The following is a 20,944-nucleotide window of genomic DNA, read 5'->3' on the forward strand; positions in this document are numbered from 1 at the left end:
CCATACACCTTCACTAGAATCATTTGGATGATTGGGAGTACCTCTGCATGACATCACAAGGTGGAACAGAGTATTTGGGTTCTACTAATAAGTTAATAAGGTTTACTCAAACATGTATGAATGATACAACTCTAAAACAACTCCAGGTCTGTTTTTGATGAAGTTACTGCTTTATAACATGGTTTAAATCTCACAAGACAATTTAGATTTTGTTTTTTTTAATCTTTTGTCCTTCAAGTAATAAACCACATAACTGAATAATTATAAAGCAAATGACATAATTTTGAATCTGAATGATTGTTAAGTTGTACCCTAATTACAGTATATATTTACACTGACTATTTATTACTGTCGTCTAATACGTCACTGTGTTTAATGTCACTTTTACCATTCATTTCAAATCGTGGTACTTTTGTTAACAGCTACATTTCTTCCTTTTTTACAACTTCTACCACTAAACTGACCAAAAAATTTGAAAAATCCAAAAAAATCTACTAAAAATACCATATACAATTAGAATAAGTACGTTACTTTTGGTAAAAAAGTTTCATTCAATCAGACTAGTGTTTAGTTTGCATTTACTGAGTTTTAAAACAAACAATTTAAAACACCTGAATTATGCATTGTACTTTTAAAGGTGCGCTGTATAACTTTATTGGTGGAGAGTTCGCTTCCTGCTTGTCTCAGTAAAGACGTTATTGCTTTGCCAGGAATATTCCAGAGTATTGCTGTAAATGTTTCAAAACGGGTAATTTTATTGCCCAAAAACACCTTGAAAAACATGGATTCTTACTGTAAGCGGAGTTGTCATTCCACTGATCTGACCTGTAACTTGGCCTGATGGTGCTACCTGCTTCTCTTCAGATACACGACCGGTCAAAAGTTTTAGAACACCACACTTTTTATAGTTTGTTTACTGTTTCCTGTTGACTAAAACGTGTTCTAAACTTTTGATTCATGAAAGTGTCCACCTTTGGCAGATATAACAGCTGAACACACTCGTGGCTCGTTCTTTTTACAACAGAAATCAATTCTTCAGAAAGTTCTTCCTAAGTCTCTTGCAGAAGTTCCCATAAATGTGTGGCTCTTGTAGGTTTCTTGGCTTTTACTCTTCTGTCCAGTTCATCCCAAACCAGCTCAATGGGTTTAAGTCTGGAGACTGTGCTGGACACTCCATGTTTTCAAGCTCACAATCTTTTTTTTTTGTTTTGTTCTTTTTTTCCTGAGGTAGTTTTGGCAGAGCTTGGACTTGTGTTTTGTTATCTTTTATTTATCTTTTTTTTTTTTTTTTAACCTTTGGCTGTTCAGTACTTACCTTTGTAACATTTCAAGCTCTTCATTAGACTTGCACGACTTGAGTTACAATAAAAAAAAGTTAGGGTGTTCTAAAACTTTTGACCGGTAGTGTATTATTGGTTTAATGTCATGCTGTAGGACTTTCTAGGCAATGCAATAACATTTTGAGACAAGCAGGTGTCAAAAGTTACTCACCTTTGCACCTTTAGGACAAAAAAGTATCAATATATACTAGTATTTCTTCCACTGTCTGTACTGCTCCCTACAGAAGTCACATTTTCACAGATATAACTCCACTCTGGGCCAGTCTTTCTAGTATAAATAACCTTTGAATGACAGAGTTCGCTAAAGCCACAGACCACAGTGGTCCTGTTTAAAGTGGATCACAGCTGCCCTGTGTACCGGAGGTCTGTCCCATCCTCTACCATGTGGGCTCCTCCCTGCTCCCCACACGTCCCACTGTAATTACAGACAGACCCGAGCAGAACCGGACCAGACCCGGACCAGCCTCTGCACCAGTCTGGACCGCCCTCACTACTTAAGCGGGTTAACCCCTCTCCTCCAAGGACTGGTGCCCAGGAGAGGATTTTCACATCGTATTCATGGGCAAAGGTGGACTCCCGCAGGTAAGATGGCACATATGATGAATTTAAATCCTTATTAAAGGCTATACTTTTCTGTTTGGTTTGAGTTAGTGACATTACTGGTTGTATTACAAAAGAAAAACCTGTGTATACTGTGTTTTTATTCTTAGTAGTCTAGTTTCTGTCGTTCAGCCCCATGGTAAACTTTGGTTGTTTTAAATATGTAAATACATTTCATCTAATTTGAATGTTGATTCGTTAAAAAGTAGCATAGGCGAGAATGAATTTAAAGGAAGTTTTCATATTGTGTACTGTCATTTACTAAGCCATGACTTATTGGAGGAGGTGGAGGAACCTTAAATTCAATTTAAAATGTGCAATAAGTTGAGTTTAGAAGATAGTTAATAGTTTATGCAAAAAAGTAAACACAACCTGTTTTAAATTTGAATATATTCTAAGTTTTGCCCCACCTTTAGTGCCCTGATGTTTAATACTAGTATTTACTGTCACCTATAAAACCACTTTATACTCTTTCTCTGGAATATTTTTACAAGTAATTTGTACTTGTGTTTGAGTAATATATTTAGGACATGTCATGACAAATTAATGTTTTCATATTAAAGATGCTCTGTGTACATTTTGTGGCGGAGGATCAGCCACCTCCGTATTTGCATGGAGATGTTATTGCTTTCACCATGGCGACGAGCAGGTCTCTGTGGTGTCTAGAGTGATATGAACACATGTAATTGAATAAATGGAAGATGCATCAGTTTAGTCGTATTGTGGAACAGTCCAAGCAGGGTAATGACATTTCTCTTGAGTCAAACCTCACACTAGAAAAGTAACATAGAACACCTTTGAATATTGATATTTTCCACACCACTGCATCCACCATGTGTTCATTCTTGACTCTACAGTCTTACCCATCTTCTTATACAAGGAAACTCACTTTGATTCTTTCGTAGACGACGTCAGCCATGTCTATTGCCAAGGCAGCGGCTCACGCCATGCTGACGGACGCCCTCCTCCCAGAGCATCCTGGGATAAACCGTGTGTCCCACCTGGAGCTGGAGCTGCCTCTGGATAAGGTCATCAAGTACGTGTCTGTGGGACTGCCGCTCATGCTCGTGTGCATGGCCTTCGCACGAGAGATCTCCCTCGGTACGAACTCTTCACATTCACATGTTCACACATTCCCATGGAAAAAACATAAGACATTTCCCCACACTCTGGGTTTAGTCCTTGTCTAAGAGTATTGAATTTACTCACCGCATGAGAAATAACTTCTACTTGAGTAACTATTATTTTAAAGTAACAGTTCTTTTTGTTGAGTACATTTTTTATTTACATGTGTTAAGTGTTAGGTGTATTTGTGTTTGTCCAGAATGAAGTTGAACTTAATTGAGTACAGCATGTAGAGCAGGAGTGGGCAATTATTTTTTCCATGGGGCCACATGAGAAACAGAAAATATTGTAGAGGGCCGGGCCAAAATGCTTAATTCAATTCTGCCTAATATTATGTGTATTTCTTTATTATAAGCAGTAAATAGCATTGTTTTGACGAGCTGGCCTGAGGGCTGTACAATGCCCAGGTCTGATGTATAGGATTACTATAGCATACATAGCAGGATTATTATATCTATGATTAGTGTGAGTGAAGACGCTGTGTAGCTTTAAAAAAAGACATAACAAGAGTATTTATATCCTGTACACATGTTTTTATGCCATGGCCCTTTTCTAGCCTTACATTAGCCTGAATGTGGAGCCTATAATTACACCTAAATAGATACAGCCAAAATTATAATGTTATAACTGGCTGCTCACAGGACAAGGAAAGAACTCAAGCTTATGTCTGTAGACCCAATGGGACAAAGGACACTCATTTGTTTATTCATTTAATTATTTTTGTGGAAAATCTTACTGACTTTATAAGCATTTAAAACATGCCACAACTGCGGACTTATTGACTACAGGAGCTCATTTAATGTCATTTTCTCAGTATTAACACTTAAAAACATACCTTAGTTTCTTACTACAAATTATCAATCGAATAGGCTACAAAAATCACACAAAAATAAACATGAAAACCTAAGACATGCAAATCTCCATGAACTTCTGAAATAAGTTTGTGCTGTTTGAAATATTGTCAGCAGATGGCGCCACATGTCACCTGAACCTAAAGGCCTATGAGACAATGGCAGTATTATCGCTTCTAAAATATCTTCTTAAATTTATACTGCAAGAAGTATAATTATGTAGACTTATATGTTTTTATAATATGTTGCATTGGGCTTAAAGTTCACTAAAAAATAGTTTGAATACTACTAAAGATATCAATATTTCAAATCACAATAGATTCTTAAAGCTTTTGGTTTTATTTTTCTTTGTGAGTCGATGTCTCCGTGTAGATATTGTCTCCGTTAGTACATGTCTCGGTGCTGATGTGGCTAACAGGCAGAGCTAATGACGTGTCTGTTTGTCTGTCTGACTTTAAACTGTGAGCGCAATCAGCTCCCGTGCTCCTGATGCTAATTGGCGCTCACTAACACTGGCACGCTGTAATTACAAGACCAAGTTCTGCTTTGGTGGCGGCTCCTCTCCATTAAAGTGAACTGAGGGGGGAGTTGATTAGACACAAGAGGGTAGGACACGTCTGCCCGGGCTCCACACTTTGACAACAGACGTGATTGCACTGCTATTGGAGTCTTTATGTGCACCTGAACCTTCACACAAGTACACAGGGAAGGATACTTTGCAGCTGAGATCATCGACATTACCTCGGGGTGTGGCGCTAACTGTAGGCACTGCTCTGTCTGAAGCTCTGTCACTCAAGTTAGACTTTAATCTGAGTTTAATGAGCTGGTTTAGCTGGAACCATAACAGATGAGATGATTCGTGCTGTTAAAGTCCCTTTCACATAATATTACCTGCACTCACCATTTTGTTGAAAATCAAACACCTAAACAGCACCATAAACGTATAAATCACAGGCTCCCGATCCATTTTGTGTTTTTTCTTGAGTTTTCCGACAATCTTAAACCTTTTTTCCCCTATTTAGTAGCGTGTACATTGTGTCCTAAACATTCCAGCATTAGAGATACATGTAGAATAGGGCAATCCAAAAAAACTTTTTTTAGATTAGAACCTGGCCAAAATATTTGGGTCCAAATTTTATGCAAATTAATTAATATTTAGACACTTGAAAACTGACCTATAGGGCCTATACCAGTGTTTCCCAAAGACTGAGCCACGACCCTCAGGTGGGTCACAATCTGCATGTAGATCTGCAATATACACTTCTGACACATGAGAGAGCTAGTGACTATTTTGTTTCAATATTGCCATTACAATTGAATCCTTTTATTACCTCCAAGGAGGTTATGTTTTTGCCGGCGTTTGTCTGTTTGTCTGTTTGTCTGTTTGTTTGTTTGTCTGTTAGCAACATAACTCAAAAAGTTATGGACCGATTTTGATGAAATTTTCAGGATTTGTTGGAAATGTGAAAAGGAAGAACTGATTTCATTTTGGGGGTGATCCGGAAGAAATCCTGGATTCTGGATCACTTTGAAATTTTAGTTAACAGGTAAATGGGGCCAAAAATTTTGTTTCTCAATATCTCGGTTAATTATTGACCAAACCCCATGAAATTTGACTCAGGGATGGACAATGGGATCCTCTTTCATATTCCAAAGGCTGATCCGGATCTGATCCAGAAGACTGATTTTATCGCAATTTATATAAAAAATGGGGGTAGTCCTTGGCGGAGGTCTGCGCTCTCTGACTGCTTTTCTAGTTGCTGGTTCAATTACTGTTTTTCATTGTTTAAAACTTGAGCAAGACTAATTGTTCAGAGAGACACAATCACTCAATCAACAATAAAATATCCTCATTAATCTTCAATAATGGTCAAATCCACCTTTATTTTGTGATTTACTAATATTGTCTATTGAATTGGGTCGGAGAAGGTTTGTGACTTTTAAAAACTGGGTCCCCAGAAAAAAAGTTTGGGAAACACTGGCCTATACTATAACATACCAAACCAAATAAATAAGGCATATTCGAATAATTTGTCATTTTATTCTGTAAACACAAACTTAAACTTGCAGAAAAATTACTTACAAAGTCCATAAATGTTGCTTATAAAGTCCATAAAAAGTTACTTAGAAAGTCCAGCTCCACTGTGGCTTTGTTGGCGTCACAAAAGACGTGCCTGTGTGCTCTTTGACAACTTGCAGCAGATTCTGTTTCTGATCTTCATTCTTTGTTAGGCTACAGTTAAAATCGTGAAAAAGCTCCACTCCCCTTTTACCAACATCACTGACAACTTTCCTGGACTGCACAATTTTAGCTCGTTCTGAAAATCTGCATCATCAGCCCGGGCTGCTGCTGGGGGAATTGTTAAAAATGTTTTTGGCAGATCAAGAGCTTCAAAGAAAAGCATCGTGCATCTGGAGACAAAAATCACTGATCTGCTTCCCTTCATAATCTGCTTGATTAAGGGCGTCACGTCGCTCTCTGAACCTTCCTTTTCCGTAATATTGTGAACTATCAGCTTCTTCTGTTCTTCTGTCACACTGGAGTCGAAGAACGCCAGGCCAACCATTTCTTCACTCAAGTACCAAAGATGTCGGCCAAAAGCTGATAAGGCTGCTTTCTTGACAACTGAATTTTCAGACTGTGACAGCTTCTTAAGGAAAACCAAATCATTTTAGGAGCTTCAAAACTTCATGCAGCTTGAGCAACCTCTAAAACATCTCCTTTTTCTTCCAAATTTCTTCCTAAATCATCTTTTGGATGCTAAAACCTAATGCAGGATTCTAATCGAGGTTATCTGAAACTAATGTAGAACACCCCCGGCATGATGTCACTGCAAATAAAATGATTTTGCTATTTGCCAATGTTGATTGTGGAGTGAGGTGTAGGGGAGATGTAGTTCTAAGTGTCAGAGATGATGAGATTGGAAACAACGTAATATTTAAAGGTGCTTTATGTATTTTTTCTGATGTTTCTGGTGTTTTTGAGAGTCCATCGTCTTCTTGTCTCCATGAAGATTTCATTGCTTTACCTGAACAGTCTCACAGTTGGCTATGGCATTAGAGAAGTTTGCCAGTTTACAATTTGAATGTATATATTTTTCTCTTTTTTCTTTTTTTTTTTCTCTCTTAAAAAAAAAAAAAAAGTAACAAATGCAAGATATAATGTTATACTATGGAAGATTCCAGAAAATGCTATACTTTGAGCTGACTCGCCTCTCCACAGATCCAACCTTCAACTTGCTATGGTGTGTCGTTCTTGTCTCTTTGAAGATAAGTTTAATTAAGTGTGGAAAAATCCAGGTAAAGCAATAAAATCTAAAAATGAAGTTGTTCACCTAAAAAGTTACACGGTTCACCTTAAACAGTACCATAACAATCTTATCTACATTTTACCTTAAATTTAAAGAACGTTATGATGTTATGTGAGCGCAGATAAGCAGTTGTACAAATGAGGATGCTGAAAAGATGTGCTTCGGTTTTCTATTTAAGACTTGTCAATACACACACCCACACAGTTTTACATAAGCAGAGCGGAAAGCTTAATACTTGCCCCAAAAGCATTCAGACGAGATAAGAGCGTCATTTATTTACAAAGTTTTAACATAAAAGATATTATTTTTAGCAAGGACACACAAACTTTCTGTATGAATCCTCGTTCTAATGACAGTGAGTCCAGATTGAGTGCAGTCTGAATAGGAGAGATTTCTTGGAGCACATGTGAAGAACTGCCAAGTGTTCCCACAAAATCTCACCTTTCAATAAGATGTATGCAGCTATAAATACACGGAGCTGTGAAATAAAAATGATGCTTTTGATGTTCTTCACAAACACCCAGCCCATGTATTCCTGGAAAAAAAAGCACGAGTCTCAGTCCTTCTCTTGGCAGAAACTATAGAATCTGAGCAGAGATTTCGCTGTGACGTTCATGAAGTTGGCTTTAGTCGCTCTTACCTATTTTATTTCGTTGAACGTAATGATTTTGGCAGTGACGATAAATGAAAATGTACATCTATGTTTCCCTATAGCAAGTATAATTCGATTTCAGTTCTAAAAAACACAGCGTAATTTAGCCAAAACATTTATTTTAAGTATGGATGTAACAATAACCGAAATATCGTGATATCGTATAGTCTCACAATAATATCGTGGGCTGTCACAATATATCAAATTACAAGTTCCTTTGCTTAAATGCATTTACAGTAGCAGCAGCTTATGAACATAAGAAACTACATCTCCCATGATTCATTTCAGTGCAAAGAACACAAAGAGATGTGTTTTTTACTTGAATTCTTGGGATTATGATGGAAATAATTCACACCAAAATCTTGTCAAGGTATTTTAAAATAACAAAAGTGTCACATGAGTGTGGAGTGACTGAATAATGAACTGTAAAGCGCTTTGGGTATTTGGAAAGGCGCTATATAAATGCTATCAATCAATCAATCAACATCTGCAATTATATTACCCTCTCCAAAATATCGCAACAAATATTGTACCGTGAGATGCATGTCGTGATAATATCGTTCCGACAGAGTTGGATAGCCTTACATCCCTAATTCTAAGGTCCATTTTAAGCTATTTTCTTGTTTCCTCATCTTAAACATGCCTGGAGTTTTGTTTTGTTTCATTCACACATGTTTAACACACAAGCACTTCATTTTTAGGCTTCTCTCAAACAGAAAACACTCTGTTCCACCTTGTGATGTCATGTGGTAATACAGGAATCCAATCCACTTTATTTATTTCTATAGCACATTTTATAAACATGGCAGTTACCAAAGGACTGCACAGACAAATTAATACAATAAAAGACAGTAAATCATATATTTTTTTAAATAAATAAAAAATAAATAAAAAGTGTTAAAATGCAAAAAGCTAAAAATGAACCATCAAGGAAACGCTCCACTGTGGAGTTTAAAAACAAATTTCAGCCCTGGAAGTACCAATTTCTACTGAAATCCTGCTAACCCGAAAAATAAAGGGTGGCTGTTAGCTTGAAAACTATCACTTCATGACATCACAAGGTGGAACAGAGCATTTTGAGCTTTAGAGATGTAGACAGACTAATAATAAAGAGTTACTCAAACAACTCTTTGTATGTTTTTAAGGAGGTAACAGCATTCTAACATGACTTAAAGCTCACAAGAGTCTATTATGTGTAATATAGGGTCTTTAAAGTAAAAGCTTTTTACCTCCGCCAAGGAGGTTATGTTTTTGCCGGCGTTTGTCTGTTTGTTTGTTTGTTTGTTTGTTTGTTTGTCTGTTAGCAACATAACTCAAAAAGTTATGGACCAATTTTGATGAAATTTTCAGGATTTGTTGGAAATGTGAAAAGGAAGAACTGATTTCATTTTGGGGGTGATCCGGAAGAAATCCTGGATTCTGGATCACTTTGAAATTTTAGTTAACATTGTGGTAAATGGGGCCAAAAATTTTGTTTCTCAATATCTCGGTTAATTATTGACCAAACCCCATGAAATTTGACTCAGGGATGGACAATGGGATCCTCTTTCATATTCCAAAGGCTGATCCGGATCTGATCCAGAAGACTGATTTTATCACAATTTATATAAAAAATGGGGGTAGTCCTTGGCGGAGGTCTGCGCTCTCTGAGTGCTTTTCTAGTTTATTTTTATTTTTATTTTTTCTTGTCATTTTTGATGTTTTTATTGCGCTACAAAACATGTGTCCTAGCTGTGAGTGGGCTTGCATGTCTACAAACTCTTACTTGACCTGGATGAGGGACTCCTGTTTGTTTTCATTTTGTTCCTTGGACTATAATGTCTACAGCAGGAGTCTCCAACCTTTTTCCTCCGATGAGCTACTTTTACAAAACGAAAATGCCAGAGCTACTAGTTTTAACGGTCACGAGAAGTTGAGCATATATAGGAGCCATGGCGAGCCTTAGATGAGGTACAGTTAGATGCCTATTAAACATAAACCATTATCCATTTATTAGTGTACAAAATTAGGAATCAAAATGATACATGTACAATGGTAAAAGCCATTTCATTCATCAAATTTTACTTATCCAGCACAATACATGTAATTCAGAAATCCCTTGGCGAGTTACTTGGAAAGGAGTGGAGCTCCCGAGCTACAGGTTGGAGAACCCTGGTCTACAGGACATAAAACATATATCTCAAAAGAGAATGTTCTGAAGTATAGTTTTAACTTTCTATTTCCATCGACACAAATAAGGATTTCGGTATATACCAGGGTACTACAGGACAACTCTCAAATCTCAGTGCCTTGGCAGAGGTCTGCACCACCCATGTTCCAAACCCCCCCACTGTTTTATGGTATATGTTCAGTAAGTAAAACAACATTACCGTACACTCACTGTATTTACTCAGACATGTCCTTCTTATATCCACCTTATACTTACTACTCTGATTAATGACATTGGGACAGGCCTATTTCAGCCCTGCAGCCTGTAATATATCCACTTAAACACATCCCAGGGTTGAATTACGGGCAGTGACTTTCCATTCGAGCAGCAGGACAGATGTGGAGATGGCTGTTAAGTTTAGACACTGTGGAGTATCTGGGGCACACCCTCCTCTGCTCTGCTCTGTGAAGGGTGGAGGAACATGGTAATGAAGGCGTACGAGGAAGCAGGACATGTGGTGACAACAAGGTGGAGTAAATATGAGGTTCTGTACAGTCGATGGGTGGGATCGGCCAAATGTGGAGCTGCTGGAACTGAAGAAGCCTATGATTTGTGCAGTGAAATGTTGAGAGAAGTGAAGGCGTGTGCATGTAGTTCTCAGATTTTTAAGCAAGAGCTAAAAATCTTTAAAACTAAAAAAAACAAAAAAACTATAAAATATTGCTGTAAAATACTGATTTTGTGATATTTCAGTGTACAGTGTTACCCAGAGGTGGGACCAAGTCGTTCTTTTGCAAGTCTCAAGTAAGTCTCAAGTCTTTGACCTCAAGTCCGAGTCAAGTCCCAAGTCAAAGACAAACAAGTCCAAGCAGAGTCTCAAGTCACTGGCCCATAAGTCCAAGTCAAGTCCAAGTCGTCTGCTTTAAGCTTCAAGTCATTTCCAGTCTTTAAACCACAGAACCAAATATAGCTTTGGTTTTCGCAATTTCTGTGACTTTTAAACTAAAATGTACTTAAAAAGTCATGGTATATTTATCTATGAGTATTTATATAAGAGTTGTAGAATTTTTCCTTTATAATTGTCTTGACAAGATCTTAGTGTGAATCATTTCGGTCAGAATAGAAACAATTCAGATTTAAAAGTGCGCTAATATTGGTTACTTTGTCATGTAGTCTGCACTAAAATGGAAGGTTTGTGTTCTGTGTAGTTCCCTCTGTTTTACTGTGTTGTACTGTATATTACTGTAGTACATTTGAGGATACCACATCACAGTACTTCAATTACATAAAAATAACAAACAGAAGTGGGAGGAACATGTTTTAGTTTGTTCCTGTAAAATTAAGCACTGCATTTTTCAACTGAGAAAACAGAAAGGTATTTTCTAAAAACAGATATTTTTTTTAGGAGAAGCATCAAGTCTTCTCAAGTCAAGTCCCAAGTCACTGACCTTCAAGTCCAAGTCGAGTCCCAAGTCTTAGTCCATTTTATCAAGTCAAGTCTCAAATCCTAAAAATAGTGACTCAAGTCTGACTCGAGTCCAAGTCACAACTTGCAAGTCCCCTCCTCTGGTGTTACCACAGCACCATGATTTAAAACCAGTAACGTATGTAAAGACAAAAATAACCACCCAGATGTGGTTTTGTAGGCAACGCTCAAACCACTAAGCCACTGTCCCCAATGCCTGTTTAAATGTGCACGATGTAACTGTATCACCAAGAATAAAGGTCAGATCTGTAGAGAGGTGAAAATGATTTACAGAGTGGATTTTGGATATCTTATTTAGTTTTTGATTAAGTGAGACTTAACCACAAATTGCCAAAATAAATAAATAAATAAACATTTAGCCTAATTTTTGAAAGTTGCACACTGCAAAAACAAAAACTTGGCCAAAATGTAAGATATAAACACTTAAATTTATCTGAAAATTACTTAAAGTAGTGAAATTTTCCATGCTGCAAAATCATTTTACTTGACAAGTTATCTTAAAATAAACTACCTCTAGACTAGAATTAAGCAGTCTCAGAACTGCTTAGATAATAAATCTGAAAACAAGATGAATAACCTGATATAAGTTAAAATCTTGGCCACATCAGAGAAATTTGCAATGCATGCAATGCAATCACACAGCAAAAACTAAATCTAGTCAAGTTAAGATGACTTGAATTAAGAAAGTTTTATCATGATTTGAGTAAATTTCACTTGACAAGTAAAATTATCTGCCAGTGGAATAAGATTTTTGTACTTAAAATATGAAAATACATCTTACTACACTTAAAATAAGAAAAATAACAACTTTTTTGCACTTAAAATAAGACATCAAATCGAATGTTGCTTGAATTAAAACAAAACTCACTGATTCCACTGGTAGATCATTTTACTTGTCAAGTTGAATCTACTCAAATAAAGTCAAATGTTCTAAATTTAATCTTTTTAACTTACATAAAATGTTGTTTTTTCCCAGTGCAACAAATCCTTCAATACAATCTGTCCAAAAGATTAAAAGCTTTGGTGTGTGCAGGTGCTACTTCAGGTTGTGACACAGATTCCAGTGGTCCAAAGTTATTCCCCACTTACCTTATGCATGTCGAGTTTACCAATTACTCACCGCAATGAGTTTATTTGCACTTTTCACAAAGACCAGAGACCAGAGAGGAGCACACAGTGGTCTCATTTTGACGTCAAGAGCAGCTTATGCGATATATCTGTACTGAGGCAACACAAATTTTGCTCAAATACATTGGGAAAACATCAAATACAGGCCTTTTAAGAATCCCTGTTTACATATCAATACATTTCTAGTAGTTTTTCTCTTTCTATCACACTGAAAATCCATGCTTTTAATATCTAACAGCACCTCCTTCTCTCCTCCTCTCCTCCCTCTCTCCCTCTTCTTGTGTACTTCCAGGCCCTCAGATCAGCTGCTTCCCGCCCAGTAACTTCACCATCAAACAGGCGGCGTACGTGGACACCTACTGCTGGGACTCCCTCATGCATCACGAGTTTGACAGCGACGGGAACTTTGAGGAGCGCTCGCTGTGGGTGCACAAAGTGAGTGAGTGGGTCTGGGGTTGTGTTTCCTGACCGCCCAGTCCCTTCTACTTTGTGCTTGAATCCAGAAGGGACTTGAACTGGACCATAGAACGTAAAAATGATGAAACTTAAACATTTTTAAATGATCCAACCACAGCTGCTAATTTGCCTCATGTGGCTCTCAAAAGTTGAAGACATTTCTGGAAAATTCACATAATATTCAGAACAAAATACATAACTTCTTTTACCTGAGATAAGTAAAAGTTTGGTGCTTCGATTGTTCATTCTGTAAAAATCGGCACTATTTCTCCGTCCATCGTGTAGATTTTTCTCCTGTTTTTACAACAAGCACCCGTGTTTGTGTCTGAGCGTGCGTCTCTCTGATTGGTTAACCCGCCCGTCAATCACGCCCTCTGAAATCAAGGGCACAGGCTCCAGATCTGCTCGTCTTTGTAAAGTTTTTTCAAAGTGTGTGCGGTAAGGGGCTGTGGGTGCAGAAAGTGAGTGGGGGGCCTCTGATCTCAGGCTCTTCCTGCTTTAAACATGATCAGAGGAGGTTACTGTATATCCATGGGGTCCACAGCGATGAAAAATTAAAGAGAAATATGATACCTTTTGATGGTGAAAAGTCCTCAAAATGTCACCTATAAAAGGAAGTTGAACTGAAGAATAGGAAATGTTTGATCTGAAAAGTGATGTGACATTGGTTTTCATATTTAAAGGTCCTATATAACGCGATTTTCTGTATGTTATAGTGTTGAATCAAATGAAAAAGAAAACGCACGCGCCAAACACCAAAGTTCTTGTAAAGGTGCAAATGCAAGGAACAGCAAAATAAAAGTGAAAAAATTATCGGTCATACTGTGGTCCAAAGCAAGAAAAATATCTGACGAGGCCGAAACGTTATTTAAAAGTTAAAAAAAAAAGCTTTTGGACATCGGCCATCTGAGTGTGCTATGCATTTTTTCACTTTTATCGTGTTGAATCCTCATCAGAAACATACCTGGAGTTGTGTTTTGTTTCATTCACATATGTTTGACAGACAAATCCTGCATATTTAAGCTGAGTTTTTATTTCAAACTGGAAACACTCCCTGTGATGTCATGTGGTAATACAGGAAGTGCTCCAGTGTGTTTTTAAACTCCACACACTGTTACATTCATCTGGATTATTTCAGTCCTGGAATTGCCAAATGGTAAAAGGAATCTGTTGTGTAACTTGAAAACTACCACTTCACCAAAGTGCCCATTATTCACAGGGAAATACAGGGTGTTGGACAAACTGTGGCTGCCAAGAGGTCCACCACTGCCATGTGTTTTGGGCTTGTTATGTGGTTCATACATTTTTGACAGAAATTAACAAAACACTGCAAACTATTTTTAATGTGACCATCCAACTTGACTTCAAAATTATGTACCTGGACCTCAAAACTCCTAGCCAGGCTGGTGCCACCTAGTGCCTCTGCTCAATTTAATTTCTCTCCAGCGACTAGGTCAGGAATCAAAATACACTAGATGGTTTGCAAAACCCCGAAAGTGCGAGTTCGGGTACCATCCAATCAGCGAAGAGCAATACATTCTGTGTTGTCAGCGATTCTCGAGGTTGAGGATTTAAAGCCAGAACAAAGAGAATGTTTGGTGAATTTTATCAAGGAGAAAGACATTATTGCCCTTCTTCCTACAGGATTTGGGAAAAGCTTAATATACCAGTTAGCCCCGTTAGCAGCGCTTTACATACGTCACAACCAAATAGCAGCGATTGGTTAAATGATAAAAAGTACCCGCCTACCAACGAGGAAAGGAATTCTAAGGCTGAGAGGTCAGACAGTTTGTACGAAATAAAACGAAGTAAAACCGACAGTCTAGCCACTTAAGTTAGACGCATTAAAACAAGTAAAAAGAGAATTACAAAAAACTAAATGAGATGAAATAAAAGAGTGAACAATCATTTCAAGACCAGCATTTGATAAAACTGGTCTGAGCTTAGTGATGTTCCGTAGCTGATTAAAAAACAGTTTTTAACCTCTTGGCTGCAGTATCCCTCCATATGTGAATGAAACAAAACACAACTCCAGGTACAGAATCAATATTGCGTAATATAGGACTTTTAAATGCAGTAAGCCAAAGAAAATATATATACGATTCTACCTAGTATATACAATTTTATTGTAATATTTGATCAATCGTTTTCTATGGATATGTAAGTTCTTGTTTTGTTTAGTTTAGTTTTTTTCCTGTTTTGGATGCCATTTTGAGATTTCACTGTTTCGTATTGTTAATTTCTATGGTAACAAATGTTTTCCAGAAGTGAAATACATAGCTGGTACAAATCTTGTTCTTGTTAGGGCAAAGCCATATGAGAAAAACATGATTAAAATTTGATGAATTCCACCGCCCTAGTTGTAACTTTACCCTACATCACCATGCAACATCTGAATAAATGAAAACTGTGATTGTTGAGATACAATCTTGTCAAATCTCATATCTCCTCTCCTCCTCTTCCCCTCCTCTTCTTCTCCCCAGATGTTCCCTTACTCCCTTCTGGCCATGGCCGTGCTCATGTACCTGCCGGCTCTGATCTGGAGGCAGCTGGTGATGCCCTCTCTCGGGTCAGACCTGCTCTTCATCATGGACGAACTGGACAAATCCTACAACCGCTCCATCCGCCTGGCGCAGAACATCCTGGAGCTGCGCCAGAACACCAAGAACCCACTCACTTTCCAGGCTGAGCTTGACAGGTACAGCACTCTGGAAAACTACAACGCTATGGGCAGTCGGAAGAATACTTTGAAAATATATTTAGTTACAGAGTACTGCATACCTGCATTAAAATGTATTCGGTTACATCGTGCATTCAGAGTAAAAATTCAACATAGGATTAAAAAACAAATTTATATTAGTTTTACTGTTTAATAAGCATTTTCTCTCACTAGTTGGAGAAATAAAAATCAAAAGTGCACTCACCTCAAGAGCTGTGTGTAGTGTTTTTCACTAGTTATGTGCACTTTGAAATTACATGATCAAATACCGTAATGTATTCCTGAATTTTAAACACCACCAAATGAAAAAGTGTAAAAAAAAAAAAAAAAAAACTGTACCAGAATTAGGGATGTAACAATAACCGAAATATTGTGATACTGTATAGTCAAAAGTGTCATATAAACATAGGGAACTACGTATCCCATGATTCATTTCAGTGCAGACAACATGAAGAAATATGTTTTTTACTTGAATTCTTGTGATTATGATGAAAATAATTCACACCAAAATCTTGCCAGGGTATTTTAAAAGCAAAAAAAGTGTCCCATCTACAATTATATCAGCCTTTTCAAAATATCACAATAAATATTCTACCATGAGATGCATATCATAACACATATTGCATAATGAAACAAAACATAGCTGAACTGAACCTACAATAACATTTTACATTACTTTTGCTGTTTATTTGCTTTTCTCACTCAGTGTAACTTATTTTCTAATTAAACTTTAAACTGAGTCACACGCAAACCGCCTATTCCGACATCCCTTCATTACGACATGTCTCTATTTAGACTTGCCGGTATTACGGTATTACCTTTTAGTATGACTATTCTGACATGATGAAATGAATGAAGCACAAAGGACCCATGCAGCCTCCATTTTAGAGGAGATATTTTCCAGAAGGCTGGCCTATTCTCTTTTAAAATGCATGACTGTTTTCCACAGCGATCAATTAGGACATTTTCCCTCTGTCTCATGTCCTGTGTGGCCGAAGTATTCTCTAATCAAGTGCTTTGAAACAGCCCAAGCCTCTTATGACATATGGGAGTGCAAAGTATAATAGGCATTACATTAATATTATTCATGTCGGAAAAGCGGAATGTTTGAAAAATAATAAAGTGCCGCTACTCCGACAATGAAAAAAAAAAGTTGAAGTAGTGGGACGCTTGAAAAATAATGTTTATGCCGCTACTCTGACAATAAGACTACATTCACACTGCAGCCTGAAGTGACCCAAATCCGATTTTTTGGCCCCTATGCACCTGTATCTGATCTTTTAATGACAGTGGGAGCGACACAGATCCACCACTTGGATATGTGCTCCTAAAACCGATACATATCCGATCTTTTGACATGCGACTTCAGTCTGAACGGTCAGGTCACATTCATCCCACCTACACATGAAGCTCGGAGTCTAGTCAATGGAGGTAAAGCGAGGTTAGCGAGTTTATTAATATTAGGGGGATTGCTGTGTTCAGGCCAAATTGGAGGGGTTTTATCGGAACCAGGCGTTTTTTGAAATGATTGACCAAGAAATGGCCGAGCGCGGCTACAGGCGTCCTGGTTCCAACGTCAACAAAAAATAAAGAGCCTGTGACCTAAATATAAGGAGAGGCTAAAGTCTCAAACAAACAAAATGGACCTGTAACCTGTCCATTTTACGAAGAAGTAAACTGTATTTTGGGAAACAAGCTCAGTGTTTAAGCGACTTCTGTAAAATGGACCTGTAACCTGTCCATTTTACGAAGAACTGGACTGTATTTTGGGAAACAAGTTCAGCGTTTAGGTGACTTCTGTAAACACTGAGCACTCTCGCTGCATGTGACATTGTCGTGTCCTCCAGTGCACATGCAGGACACTTTTGGAGAGTTTAAAGTTCGCACTGGAGATCACATACAAGTCGCATTTATTTGGAAATGTGAACGATCTCGCAAAAAAATCAGATTTCACAAAAAAAATCCGAATTGAGCATTAAGCCCTGTAGTCTGAATCTAGCCTTAGACGTCAGTGTCTAAATAGCGGCATGTCGGAAGAACATCATGTAACCACCCACTCCTATGACTCCTAAACTATAGTGTGTGAAAGTTGTAGTTCTCTCCGTCAGTACACTCTTTCATCTCCTCTAACATCTCTGTGAAGTTCTGTCTTATGTGTGGGTGTCATTTAAATCCCAAAGTAGAACCATGCGGCCGCTCTGGGAGGCCTCGCTAACTTTGTATTTTTCTTGCTTAAATTACAGGGCCAAGAAGAAGCGCTACTTTGAATACCCGTTGCTGGAGCGCTACATGCGATGCAAACAGCAGTCCTACTTCCTGGTCAGCATGCTGTTTCTGCGCGGATTCCTCCTGCTAACCTTTATGACGGCCGCCTGTTTGTACCTCGCGTACTTCCACCTCTCCGCCTTCTTGCAAGACGAATTCAGCTGTTTCGTGCGTACCGGGATGCTTCGAGATCAAAACTGGATTCCCGAGCTCGTGCAGTGCAAAATGATCGGACAGTTGGTCTTTCAGGTGATCAGCGTGGCGAACGGCGCTGTCTACGTCCTGCTCGGGCCGATCGTCGTCTTTAGCTTGGTTCGCTTATTCGTTTGGGACACTACGTTTTCTGTCAGTCTACCAAGTCCTCCCCGCTTTGGATATCATGAATCAACGCAAACTGGGGTGCGCTTTGAATGATCTGAACGTGCTGATGTTGTTTTTGCGCGCCAACGTTGCTCACCTGAAGTCGTACGGGCAAGTGAGGGCCCTGTGCTCGCTGGCGCCGCCACAGGTCGGGAATGCAACAGCGGGTCAAGGGATAAACGCGATGCTGACCCAAGAGGAGTTGGAGGAGAGGGAGGAGGCGGCGATGGAGTTGGCGCAGGAGGTGCAGGAGGCTAAAGAGGAGGGGAAACTGGACCTGGTGGATATCATGACGATCCTGGGAGCGGCGCAGGGCAGAGTGGTGAACTGCAGTGAACAGCGCCCCCTGGTGGAGCAGAATATGAGCCTGGGTACTACAGCACTTGTCTACACTCTCAAACGCATCCTGCTAGTGGCTATCTTTACCTACATCATTTGGGACGTGCAGAAAATAATAACGTGAAAGCAGGGTTAGTTCTGTGCCTGTGCAATTGTTTCACTAATGTAGTTATAGTTTAAAATGAATGAATTCACAAATATTAAAGTTGAAATACTTGGCTAAAACATATATATTGCTACACTGCAAAAAGTAAGAACTGGGTAAGTAAAAATTATGAGGATTTATTTATCTTAAAGCCTCAGTATGTAACTATTTAGGTCAAAAATACGCTAAAATAGAAGCGTGGTATATTCATTTTTATTTTGGCACTGAATTGCGTATAAAAAAATATGCACCCTTATTTGTGAATGGGCTTGCATCCCCACAAACCTGACTCTACTCCTCCTGCTTGCTTCCATGGAAATGTTACAATATTCCACACGTATAAATTGAAAGTACGGTTTTAACTTTCTGTTTCCATGGGATCATGCAGGTGAACTCCAGAAAGTTACATACTGTGCCTTTAAATACTGTAGATGTAAATTTTTTATTGATTTATTACCTTATTTTCTGATTTTAAAAGATATTACTGTATGTGTATATAATTCTAAACGAGCCTTTGTCGTGCACTGGGAGGGTGTAAATCTAACTGCCCTCTCTGTCTGTCCACAGAGTCTAAGCACCAGGGCTACCACGAGCTGAAGGAGACTTCACCGTACAGTCATTACTAGGCTCCTGTGGACTATGGAGTACTCGAGTACAGATACTAAAGCGAAGAGCAAACCTCTTTTAGAAGTACAGGCTCATGTTCTGTCATTATTGGATTACACTGTAACAGCAAAGTCTCGGTAAGATTTCATTTAGCCTATAGGCAGTATGTAGGTGCTGTATGTAACTTTTCTGGTGGTGTTGCTTTACCTGTAATGTTCCACAGTATTTAACCTATTTATTTATTCAGTTTCAAGTGTTTCATTGCTCAAAACACCTTGAAAAACTTGTGTTACCTTGTGGACAAGCAGGTGGCAAACACTCCACTAGAAAAGTTACATAGTGCACTTTTAAAATGTTTTGGGTTTTATCAGCATTTAATTCAAGTTTACATAATAAGTCATCATTTATAATCCCAAAAGGGGTTATTTTATTATTTTGCTTGTAGAAAGACAAAATATTTCAGTAAAGTTTATTATTTTAAAAAATCTAGTTAATACAATTTATTCTTAACTCAAGTTATTTGAACTTACCTTGACTTTACTGTTGCAGTGAAGAAGATTGCAAATAATTGATGAAGAGATAGATTGTTGAAGTTTTTTGTGTATTTGGAGGTAAAAATGTGGGTAAAACTGAAGGTAAAAGTAAGTGAAGTAGAAAGATTTTTTTATATAACCACTAAAATTCAGACTATCTCAACATTGACAACAATGCCGTCTTGTTTTAAACGCACAAACATAGTGCATGTATAGTGATGGTAGTTTGACAAATTGGTGTATGGACTTTAAAAACATGGAGGAGCTTGATGAATTACCGCAAACGATGTAAACCAGAGAGGGAACAGCACCAAGTCTGATTGTGACAAGGATATGGGATTAAAACACTTAAACTAGACCCTATAATTGTTTTATAAGATCTCGAAAGTACAGATGGTATTTATTTCCGTATGTTTTAGAAAGGATAAAATCAGTTCTGAAGTTAAAATGAAGTTTACCCAGGATAATTTAGATGGCTAGAATAATAATGAAGGAATTGTTGTTGCTTTTGTAATTATAATTTTATGGCAGATCGTTGTTTTGTATGTGCATATTTAAACCTGGATTTGTGAAGTTATTTTATATAATTTTGTACTATGTATTTTATTAAATTTTTCTCTTGTAATCTTGATCAGGTTTTTAATATGTTTCATCTGAGCGCCCTTGGAAAGTGTATTTTACAGTCTCTAATTAAATATTTTCTGTTTCCTCCTGCGTGTAATGACTTCTTCATTATGCTATGGTTGCTAAGTCTTATTTGTAAAACTATGGACTCCAATCTGGTGTTAAATCCTCAAAGTCATACATCACAAAGTCAAATGAATTAATCCTTCAGAGGCGCCGGGTGAGTTTTATGGCGTTATTTATAGTTTGTGTTTT

At 37.9% G+C, this 20,944-nt stretch overlaps 1 protein-coding gene across 1 annotated transcript; it reads left to right on the top strand.

Moving 5' to 3' along the window:
- The first annotated feature begins 2,857 nt into the window (after positions 1 to 2,857).
- panx3 (pannexin 3) lies at positions 2,858 to 19,552 on the top strand. Its single transcript, XM_020920685.2, is given in 6 exon segments — positions 2,858 to 3,041; positions 12,935 to 13,077; positions 15,582 to 15,796; positions 18,061 to 18,421; positions 18,423 to 18,813; positions 19,494 to 19,552. Coding segments are annotated over 6 exon segments (1,353 nt in total).
- Positions 19,553 to 20,944: the final 1,392 nt, after the last annotated feature.

This window comes from Boleophthalmus pectinirostris, unplaced genomic scaffold, assembly GCF_026225935.1.
Source record: "Boleophthalmus pectinirostris isolate CB_2022bp ecotype Guang Dong unplaced genomic scaffold, ASM2622593v1 HiC_scaffold_12, whole genome shotgun sequence".
Classification (NCBI taxonomy): Eukaryota; Metazoa; Chordata; class Actinopteri; order Gobiiformes; family Gobiidae; genus Boleophthalmus; species Boleophthalmus pectinirostris.